General features: G+C 38.1%; 1 protein-coding gene across 3 annotated transcripts in view; it reads right to left on the bottom strand.

Moving 5' to 3' along the window:
* adarb2 (adenosine deaminase RNA specific B2 (inactive)) overlaps nt 1–12,096 on the bottom strand; it is a 166,266-nt gene that overhangs the window by 24,006 nt on the left and 130,164 nt on the right. For all 3 annotated transcript variants that reach the window (XM_087788817.1, XM_087788816.1, XM_087788818.1), the window contains exon 4: nt 3,053–3,167. In XM_087788817.1, coding sequence (XP_087644943.1) covers nt 3,053–3,167 — 115 coding nt within the window. The remainder of the gene's footprint in view (nt 1–3,052; nt 3,168–12,096) is intronic.

Here is a 12,096-nt window from a genome sequence, read left to right as displayed (position 1 = left end):
TTGAGGAAAAACCCACATTTCCAAACAGAAAAGCGGACTTAGACGAGAGCTTAGCCGTCATTTGTAATCATTTTGTTTGAAAGCGTTTGTGCACATCTCTTGCTTTGAGTAGTATTTTCCTGCTCAGACCTCCTGCTGCTTTTTATCGACAAAAAAAGAAGAAAAAAAAGCCTTAGAGGAATCTGCTCTTATCCAATGGAACAAACACGTTAAAAGAGAAATACAGGGAGGGGTGTATTCCATGTGGACATTTCATTTTCCATGTCTCCGTGCACATCTGAGCCCGTGTTTACCAGCACCGGCGCTATCTTAGATTGATTCAAATGAGATTTTCCACACTATTTGACCGCACGTGCTGCCGGTTTACTCCGCCACTCGTCTCACATCTCTCGGCAGCGAGGCTAATCTCGCTCACGTTGGGGTTCAACCGACTCGGTGGGGCCCTGGCAGCAGTAGGTGAATGTGTGTGTGTGTGTGTGGGTGTGGGTGGGGAGGGGGGGGGTCTTCACTGCCTGTCAGCTGTTGAAAGACGGACCTCCATTAATATTCCCGCGGCGTGATTCACATCAAGGCGGAGAGGAGTTGTGAGCGAGAACAGGACTCCCCAGTGTTCTTGTCAAGTTGGCCGACACTGACCACCATCGCCACAGCCACTAACCGCAGCCCGTCCGTCTGGAGTTTTGAAGATAACGTGAGCTATTAATAAACAAACGGAAGCAATTACGAGGAGGCGGAGGAGATGAGAGGGGATTGGATTAGGTGAGGGTGAGCGGCTGCATCTCACTGAAGCCCAAACTGATGAGCCGCCGGACTGTAAACGCTGCGGAGATTCTGATCCTTCCTTGCTGACCCCTGGGTCACTGCCGGTCACTGTACTAATAACACCCCACTTCTCTCTGTGGGAGGAGTCAAGGCTCAGAAACCAATACATGTATTTATACATCTACAATTTAACAATATCCAACAATCCTGTTGATTTAAAAACATGGTGGTATCCCTTCTGTTCTTTCAGGGTCAAGGTGACGGAAGCCTGCCAAACAAATGTGTTTGTGGTATCCCTTGTGTTGTCTCTGGGTCAAGGTAAATGACCTACCTGAGGTGTGAGGTTGTTCACCTTGACCTGGAGACAACACAAGGGATACCCCAAACACATTGGTATCCGGCCTTCTTTGGGTTAAGAAAAATGTCTATTTATAGCAAAAGCGGAAACGAACCGATGGAAGTGTACGAGTGCCATCGGAATATTGAATTTCAAAATGTTCAAAACTTTTTTTGTTGAAAGGTTGATGGTATATTTATTAAATTATTTATTTCAATATATATATTTATTGTTTAAATAATTAAATTAATATAATACACAATAGAGGAAGTAATAATTCAAATTATTTAAAAAATACGTTACGAATAAAATAAATGATAATTCCAAAATCTTTCTTAATGCGTAGACTTTTAAATTCAAAATAAAAATGTTGGTATAATAGTGCCACCATCAACACGCTACACTGCTTCTCAGGAGTGGATTCCCTTCAGAAAAGATAAGACAGGAGTCTAACCCAATAATTGTGTTTTCACATTTTGTAATCAACATTGCAATAACAGTGTGCTAGCACTGGGGGGAGCCAGAAACAAAAATGGTCAATCTTAAATTATATTACTGAATTAAGAAGATACAGTATGTTTTAAATTATGTAAAGGAAGTGTTTTGTTGTTTTCCTCTAAACACCACTGTTTTAAATTCATCCATTTAACCCATGAAACAATAGTTATCAATCAGGTTTTTACCTTTAAACATTATCGGAAAAGAAGGTGTACCCTCCTAGCATTCAGGTTACTGGTGAATTGATGAATCTACCAGCTCTTCTGCATTAGGACCACTGATTGTTCAATAATACTCTATAAACAACTTCTTACCGTGTTATACAATTGTTAACTCAATGTCCCCCTTCCTTTGACCTAAACCACGAGAAGTAAACAAATTAATCTAGATTAACTGCCAAATAATGTAATTTATTTTTGGAAAAAGAAATCCTTGTGTTGTTCTTGTAAAATGTCATAATTTAGGAGATCATTGAACAAACTACTGTCCATCATGGATGATGACAGTCATCCTCTCAACACTGTCATCAGTGAGCAGAGAAGCAGAATGAGTGAACGAATGCTCCTACCCAGGTGCAAAACAAATAGACTCAGGGACTCATTCATTCCTTGGGCTATTAAATTGTACAATTCTGAGTTCGGGGGCAGGAGTGGAGTGATCTGGATGTTCTGTTCTATGTTAGTCTTTGTATCCTTTGTCTTTGATCTATGTTCTTTATCTTTAGACTTAGATTGTATCATCTTGTTTTTTCTCTTTATGTTCTCTTCTTATTTTATTTTTATTTATTACTTATTTATTTTTTATGAAAAATTTCTGTATTTTCTGTGGCTATTTGGAAAAAAACAATTTTCCCGAAGGAGAACTCCTGAGGGATCAATAAAGTTTTACCTTACCTTACCTTACCTTAATTTAAATAATTTTTTCATACACCATTTTGGCACAAAAATTATTTTTCAGGATTTAAGAATCATTCAAAGCTCCACTAACGTTAAAGAGCCGCTGGCAATAACAAGTTTCTAAATAAAACCTTCTTGACTTGGCAAAAAGAATAATGCAAAAAAAATAAACCAGAGACATTCATGCTTTTATACCCTTTCTAGCTACTCTCCTCCTTCATGTCACTCATCCTGGTTTTCAGATTACGTTTTGAACTCATCTAGTTAAGATTCCCTCTGTAGCATCTGGAACTACTGTCAAGAGTTGCCCGAGCACAAGTGTCCAGCATGCACTGGGGGATGACTGACACTCGCTCGCATGTCTCATTCTCCTCAGAGACTGTGTGTCGTCAATAATTCATCACCAAGCTATACTCCACATACACGGACAAGAGGTCCAGCGGTGGCAATCTCAAATTCTACTGACCACTTCCTCGCTCCTGTCTTAGTTTCCCTCTCCATATTGCAGGGCTTCAATAATTCAAAGTGAAATAAAAAAAGCGAATGAAATTTGCCATACCTTGGGTCATTACGATGCCTGCCAGGGATTTGTGTCGAGCGTGTGCAGGATTGCAGCCGCCCACCAGCGTCCGGTATTTCTCCCTCACCAGGTGGAATATTGAATCGGCAAAGTCCTGAAAAACACAATCTCCTCCTTAATTTCAGCCCGATACACCCTTCAGAGACTCAATTGAGCGGTTTCATTTCAGCTTATAATATTTTGGTCGTTTGGTTCGCTCTGCTGATGCAGTTAGTCGGAATGAGTTCAACCCAAAGGTCGACGTTAAACGGGAGAATGTTCTATTTTTAGAGCAGTCGAACCTTGGTTTTCCCCGTTTATCAATATAATAATGAATAAAAACATAAGCACAAAGCATTTAGGTATGAAATTGAGATACAGCAGAAAGATTCGAGTCACCTTGGATTTGTCTCACAAGAGTTTGGGCATTTAAATGTACTTTTACTTGCCATTTTATAAATACAATATAAAAATAAACTCCTCAAGCTGCAGCAGCTTCAAAAAAGTCAAGAGACAGTTAGCTTTCTTAAAAATTGCTAATGCTAGCTTAATGCTAAGCTATGCTGGCTCAGAAAAGTCACAACAAAAACTAAGGGACACCACAAAGTTAACGAAACAAGTATTTAAAATGTGATAATTCCCTAATATTTCAGTATTAATCATACGTTTGGTCAAAATACTCTTTGATAAATTTTCAATCACCCGATTTTTGTACACTTTCTCGACCAACGTAAAACACAATCATAAAAGTAAAACACTGTAACAAAAATAAATGATTCAAAAATATCTAGGAAAGCACTCTGGGAGTGCATACCTCTGCCAAGCAGATTATTCCCAACCATATTATGGTTTTTACACCCAATATTGTCCTAAATGTGCATTTTTTTTTCTTGAGTAAATGATCTCAATGAGACAGCAGGTGGCAGTAACATTCAGGAATTTGAGTAAAAGCAGGTTGAACTCAACGTACCCTGTGGGCATTATAAACATTGTTTTGCAAGTTTAATCTGTGAAAACGTGAAATACAGTGAGAGAGATCTTAAGATGATGTGTTATTTTCATCAGTGTGTAAAAAAAACAACCCAAAAGGTGGTCACTGACTCGCTGAATAAATGAAGGTTATTTTCCACAATCAACGCTTGAAAGGAAAATTTGGAGTTGAACAACATGTACTTTTAAAGCTGTCGAGCTTCATTTTTATTTCTCTGAGGTTGTGAATGTGTCGCCTTATCTAAAACGTTTCATTATATTTCACACTTCTTCGGCTGGTTAGTACAACGAGCTGGTAAACAACCAACAATATTACATTTGATTTAATGATCGAGCTCTGCCGCCATAGTGTTAACTATTTCCTTCTTAAGTTTAAAATGTGCTCCTGAAAGCGACTTCCGATGAATGTAAGCAGAGCGGCGCTGAGCTTGGCAGCGAGTGCTGACGCTGTGAACGTGGAGTCAAGTCCTCCCTCGCTCTTAAAGCTGAAGACATTACAGAGGTGAGAGGAGGTGGCTGCTCCCTAAGAGCAAATGTGAAATAGACTCTGGCTCAGCATCTGGCTTTTAGTCCCCCCTTCTTCTTCCCCCTTTCCCTTTGTTCTGATGCCTCTTTTTCTCCCGCCATCTTACTTTTCATTTCCTGCCATTCTCTTGACTATTATCCTTTCATTACTCTTCTTTTTTCTTCACATAGTCACTCAGTATCTGATGGAAAACAGATGTAACTCAAATTCACTCTTACTCTGATTCCAAAATCAATTTAATCAGAAAAGCACTGAGGCGGCTCCTAGCTTTGCCAAAAGGACCATTTTAAATGACTTTTTAATATAATAGGACATTCAATGAAATTGAAGAAACAAACACCTTCAATGATATGATTTACTTTAAATTTATCGTGAGCTTTAACCACTAGGCTACCAGTGGCATTAGCCTGTTGAAATACCTGAGTTGGCAAAACTAGTAAACAAAAACAATTTGTCAAATAAACAATTCCCACTCATGACAATACAGTTATTGGACTTGTGGTTTTGTTTAATTAAATTCCCTATCTGTAAGATCTTAAATAATCTCTTTGGCGCCACCTGTTGAAGGAACACTGTAAACAAAACAAGATGATGTTTTTCTATGTGTCTTAACAAAGTGAACACACCAGCTGCAGCAGTTAACAGCCATACAAGTTGAAGACGAAATCTTTACAATCTTCCAAAATCTACGGAACTGAACAAAAAGAATGCAATCATTACTTAATTTCTTCTTATCCTTTTTTTTTTTTTTACATTTTTTTCAAAGAACTGTGTTAATCTGACATTGAGTTATGTTTCTGACGGACAGGTTACAATTACCAGGGAGACCAACTTTTAATTTGTCTACGATATGATGAATATTTGACACAATATCTAAATTCCGCTTTCTACACCTACACCTGTCATTCTACACCAGCGTACTCTATAACTGTGTAAGAATAAATACACCAATCTTGATTGATTAATCGATGAAAAAAAATGTCAGCCTTATGTCACCAGTTGTTAGGTAGCTTCAGGATTTACATGTCATGTTCTTCCCTACAGACTTTGAACCCAAAAAGTCGGTTGATTCAAAGATTGACTTCAAAAACACAACCCAAACTTCTGTCTGCAGATGACTCAAGTCACACTCCTTCCTCCAGTAGGGAGTTAAGTGCCCCCCTCAGCGAGGACCTAATGTGGCAGAAAAATGGGGCCAAGGATCTCGCTCCGGCGTCTCTACGACCTGCCACACAGCGTGAGGCGGCCCGGCGTGATGATGACTGACTGGCTCCCTGTCCTCTCACAGCGCTAATGTGCCTTCAGAATTCTATTTGGGGTGGCTGGTGTCGGCCGTGCTCGGTCTCAGGTAAGTTGCTGAAGAGAGGAACCCGTGGCTGTTGTGCTGTTCGCCCCACCTGGTGTCTATCCAACATTAGTTCTGAGCAATTTACCAAACAATTCCTCTGGGCTTCCTCACGCCACAGAAACAACCAGCAGGAGTTATTTAGAAACTGATCGCTGCTGCTGTGTTCCAGGACTTGTTCACTAAACCTAAATAAAGACACGATGCTGAGCTCAAGTCTTGGTTTCAGTCAGTGCGGTTGTGTTTGTCTAAACTGAGAACAACTTATTCATTTGTTTGAAGCCTGGCCCAGGCGGACTTTACATGGTCCCTATGTCCTCAGAATAATATAACATGTTTCTAACAGCTGACTTAAATCTTTATTTTCTACTTATGATTTATTAATATTACACATTTTACACACACTTTTCTGTCATTAACACTCATTTTCAAATATTTATTTAATACATTTTTCTTTTCTATTGGAAAAAAACAAACTATTATAAATAAAACATTTCAATTTGTTGCATGTTTTTTTTAGTGTTTAACTAAAAAACAGAAAACAAAAAGTAGACAAAGATAAATAATATTGCCTAAAAAAATGTTTCAATTCTAATGCAGCACCTTTGTAAATATAATATCCCACCTCTGTTATGAGCTAAAATGAAAAGAGATTTATAAATAACAGATTCAAATAAATGTAATGAAAAATAAAAGGAAAATACGAAATACTAGTTGTTCGATCTGAAAAATAACTTGCTCTATATCACTTCACAATATTTAAAATATAGTTGGAGTAAAGACTGCCTAAGCAGAGACCAAGACAAGACCAAGACCAAGACGAGAACGAGACTGTCAACGAGACAGAGACCAAGACCAAGACCAAGACACAGAATAACTTGTTGGAGATGAAGAGCAGTACCATCACAATGGAGTTGATCTTTATACTGTAACAATCTGTTAATTGATCTTTTTGAAGTGGACTGTGAGGAGGCGTGTCTTTGTCCGTGTCATATGTCACCTTAACTGTCGTACGGACCATAATAGAACTAATATAACCAGTCCAGCAAGTTAGAAAGAACCCAAATCATATCAACATTCATATCAAAATTCTCTTAAATAAAGCATGGACATGAAGCTTTTTTTATTATAAATAACTGAACATGTGTTTGGAATGCTAATTCCTGAGTTAGGATCACTGCTATTGAAGACCATGTGTGTTAAACTGCTGATTCCTGAGTCAAAATGAGGGAACTGGTAACACAGCTCATAAATTAAAGCTATATTAGTCTACAATCAAATCAAATAAGCTCCTTGATGGAGGTATGCACCGTCACAGTGCCTCCACATGTCATGCATGCCTGTTTACACGACCAGAGCCAAGGCTGCTGAGGTGACATATGTTGACAATGTTTCGATACCGAAGCAAACAAACCCATTTTAATCATCAATTTGTGTTTGTGTACATCCCTCAGGTGCATCCATGTGTGTGTATCTATCTTCAAGGAAATGTGGAATGTCACCAACATTTTCTCCTGCAGCTTTCTTTCCCTCCGAGGTCAATATTATGCCAGAAACACTAACGTCAACAGGGAGGGTTTCTGCTCCGTGCGTGACCTACAAGTCACCGAGGGAAGGATCACGAGACAACAAAAAGAAGAAGTTGAATTGTGTTATTCGTGCTTATACGTAGATCCATCAGGAGTTAAGACTGTTTTTGAAGGAACACTGAGCTGTGACAGCTGCGTTACCGAGAGGCAGCCATGATGATTGTGCGTCTCTACGTGTGTGTCTCTACACACACCACGTGTGTGTCTCTACACACACACTGACACACGTAAGCTACAACCCTGTGCCCTCCCCCTCTTATCGCCCACCAGCAGAGCGGCCCAGGCAGCATAAAAATGGGGCCATGTCTTATATTTCTTTATTGAGGTATTTAACAATTCATTCTCCCAAGTTTTAATAGTGTCTGCCCTCTGCTGAGATATCTCGCTCCCCCGTTTCTGCCGCCAATCCCTCGCCTGCCGCCAAGCATCAGGCTTTCATGAATGGATATCTATTCATTTGGTGAAAGTGTTGCCTTTGGGGCCTTTTTTTTTAGATTCTCAAAAAAAGAACAACCCCAGACTCCTCACGGCGAGACACGTTTCCTCTTGTTTGTTCTCCGTGTGACATACTGCTCCGTTTACTATGAGATCCCTGTTGTCCAGGAGATTTGAACCACCAGAGGACAAAAGAAGATATGTGGCCATTGTACTGTGTTCCACGACTCCAAATATTTGCAACATGTACTTATCCAAATGTTACAATAGGGTAAATGAGCGTTAAAGTGTGTTAAAGTGTTTGTCTCAACAAAGGGCAAAAACACAGTCATGAAAACTGAAAATGTTTAGATCCTTTACTGGTATAACAATGGTTATTTGAAAGTAGTAACTTCTGTGTGTATCATGTGACTAACATACAGGAAGGAAAAAATGGAATGTCCATGAATTTATTTTTAGACATCAGCTCGAAAAAAGTTAAACTCAATTTCACAGTTATAGACCAAGACAGAGGCCGAGACCAAGACCAAGACCAAGACCAAGACCAAGACCAAGACCAAGACCAAGACCAAGACCAAGACCTGGACCAGGGGTCAGGGGTGATGTGGCTCATTGAGTTTTTTTGTAAATAAGTAAGTATAAATGTGCGTATTTAATTTTAATGTTTCATAGCGTTTTACTAATGATGCATGAAAAATGATCAGCGCTCTCTTTTCGTTTACCTTTTATTCAACAAAAACTGTTACTGTAAGACGTAACTTTGCTGATATAAGATTACCGTATTTTCCGCACTATAAGGCGCACTTAAAAGCCTTTAAATTTCTCAAAAAACGACAGTGAGCCTTATAATTCCGGAGCACCTTATATATGAACATTACCTGGTATATGACTTGTTTACAAACACTTTCATAACTCTGCGCCAACTGAGCGCCGTGGGTGGAATTATGTCATTGAGTCATCACGGGGTGGGATTAACGACGCACGTCACATCATGGCGGAGGTCTATGGAGTAAGATCACTGCCACCTTTTGGAGCGAGTGTGTCTTGGTTGTTGGACACTCAAAATCACTCTGCTGCGCGCTCAGCCAGTCATACAAGTGCGTTCAACATGTCATATACGCGCTCTAGCTGTCATACACGCGCTCAACTTCACTGCTGCTTGCTCTACATTTGTCTGCTCACAACACCAGATAGAAAGATAAAACTTAAATGCAAGTTAGATGCCTGGCATGAAGACAGCCAATCAAAGACCTTCTGTTTGAAGCCTTTTAAACATCATTTGAACATCTTTACCATGGGAGTGAACGGAGTTGTCAGAACGCTTAATAAAGTTTGACTGTATCTGACTGTTTTGTTAACATTCCCTTTAGCACAGCTTCATCTAGTGGATGCATAACGCAACCCCAGGCAAACGCTTGGACTGTCAATGCGCCTTATAATCCGGTGCGCCCTATTTATGAAAACAGTTCTAAAATAGGCCATTCATTGAAGGTGCACCTTATAATCCGGTGCACCTAATAGTGCAGAAAATACGGTAGTTAGTTCTTTCAGATCATCAGCGCATAACTCTGACTCCTAGCTCCCCCCTCCCTCACCTGTCTCAATCTTAAAGGAACAGTAACACGCACAACATTATAGTATTTTACTTCAGTTAGATAATCGCTCTCCTTTTATTAACTTATAATTTTCTAATTGAGACAATTATTTTTATTTGACATCATTTACATTAGTGTTTCACACAAGTGTGTGTGTAAGGAATGCTGTTCAGTACTAATTGTGTTTTTGTCCTGACCTGAGTTCCGTTGTGCGTTGACAGAACAACAAGGCCACGGTTGACATATGACAAAGAACCAGTAGCACTTTGCCTCAAACTGCATCCAACCTTTTCTCCAGTGTGATGTCCAGATGGCCCCGCAGCCTGTGCAGCACTTTTCGTTTCCCTGTTTGTGTGTTAAACTTTGTGCCGGAACAGCAGGGCCTAGTCGCTCAGATCTGCCTGCGCCATGTGGCCTCCATCATCACCATAAGAGCTTTTGCTCCTTCAAACGCGAGCTTGATCTTCAAGAGCGAGCGCACAGGTGGGTGAACGACAGAAGGATGTCGAGATGGTACAAATGGTCTGCTTTGTTAGCGCTCCCTCTATCTCCACATGCGAGCGTGGAGGGGTGAAAGGTTTTTAGCGGGAAGTTGCTCCACAGGTGTCCAACAGCAAAGCAGAAGTCAAGCAGAGCAACCCAATTAGCCTTCAAGAGATGGAATACATGGAGGAAGTCCTGGTGCTCGTCGAAAAGAATCACAGGGATTGTGGCCTCGTCACAAACTTGGACCTTTCGTGATGCTAACGAAAGAAACTGTTGGAAGGAAATGTTCATTTTATTATTCGTTTTATTTTCAATGACTCCCCGGGGTCCAAATCTTCTTTACATTATAACAGATGGTGAAGGATTAAGTTTTGTCTTTATCTTTAAGTGATGAGACGACTTTTAGAGGGTTTAAGACTTTGTTTCATGAGTTGAATATATTGTATCGAATCATATAATGAGTTGAATATATTGTATCGAATCATATCATGAGTTGAATATATTGTATTGAATCATATCATGAGTTGAATATATTGTATGGAATCATATCATGAGTTGAATATATTGTATGGAATCATATCATGAGTTGAATATATTGTATCGAATCATATCATGAGTTGAATATATTGTATCGAATCATATCGTGAGTTGAATATATTGTATCGAATCATATCGTGAGTTGAATATATTGTATCGAATCATATCGTGAGTTGAATATATTGTATCGAATCATATCGTGAGTTGAATATATTGTATCAAATCATATCGTGAGTTGAATATATTGTATTGAATCATATCATGAGTTGAATATATTGTATCGAATCATATCATGAGTTGAATATATTGTATCGAATCATATCGTGAGTTGAATATATTGTATCGAATCATATCGTGAGTTGAATATATTGTATCGAATTATATCGTGAGTTGAATATATTGTATCGAATCATATCATGAGTTGAATATATTGTATCGAATCATATCGTGAGTTGAATATATTGTATCGAATCATATCGTGAGTTGAATATATTGTATCGAATCATATCATGAGTTGAATATATTGTATCGAATCATATCGTGAGTTGAATATATTGTATCGAATCATATCGTGAGTTGAATATATTGTATTGAATCATATCGTGAGTTGAATATATTGTATCGAATCATATCGTGAGTTGAATATATTGTATCGAATCATATCGTGAGTTGAATATATTGAATCAAATCATATCATGAGTTGAATATATTGTATCGAATCATATCGTGAGTTGAATATATTGTATCGAATCATATCGTGAGATGAATATATTGAATTAAATCATATCATGAGTTGAATATATTGTATCGAATCATATCGTGAGTTGAATATATTGTATCGAATCATATCGTGAGTTGAATATATTGAATCAAATCATATCATGAGTTGAATATATTGTATCGAATCATATCGTGAGTTGAATATATTGTATCGAATCATATCGTGAGTTGAATATATTGAATCAAATCATATCATGAGTTGAATATATTGTATCGAATCATATCGTGAGTTGAATATATTGTATCGAATCATATCTGAGATGAATATATTGAATTAAATCATATCATGAGTTGAATATATTGTATGGAATCATATCATGGGTTGAATATATTGTATGGAATCATATCATGAGTTGAATATATTGTATCGAATCATATCATGAGTTGAATATATTGTATCGAATCATATCATGAGTTGAATATATTGTATCGAATCATATCGTGAGTTGAATATATTGTATCGAATCATATCGTGAGTTGAATATATTGTATCGAATCATATCGTGAGTTGAATATATTGTATCGAATCATATCGTGAGTTGAATATATTGAATCAAATCATATCATGAGTTGAATATATTGTATCGAATCATATCGTGAGTTGAATATATTGAATCAAATCATATCATGAGTTGAATATATTGTATGGAATCATATCATGAGTTGAATATATTGTATCGAATCATATCATGAGTTGAATATATTGTATCGAATCATATCATGAGTTGAATATATTGTATCGAATCATATCATGAGTTGAA

Source organism: Callionymus lyra, chromosome 4 (assembly GCF_982586985.1).
Source record: "Callionymus lyra chromosome 4, fCalLyr1.hap1.1, whole genome shotgun sequence".
Lineage (NCBI taxonomy): Eukaryota > Metazoa > Chordata > Actinopteri > Syngnathiformes > Callionymidae > Callionymus > Callionymus lyra.
Note: the sequence above shows the minus strand (reverse complement) of the source record. Positions and strands in the feature narration are given on the sequence as shown.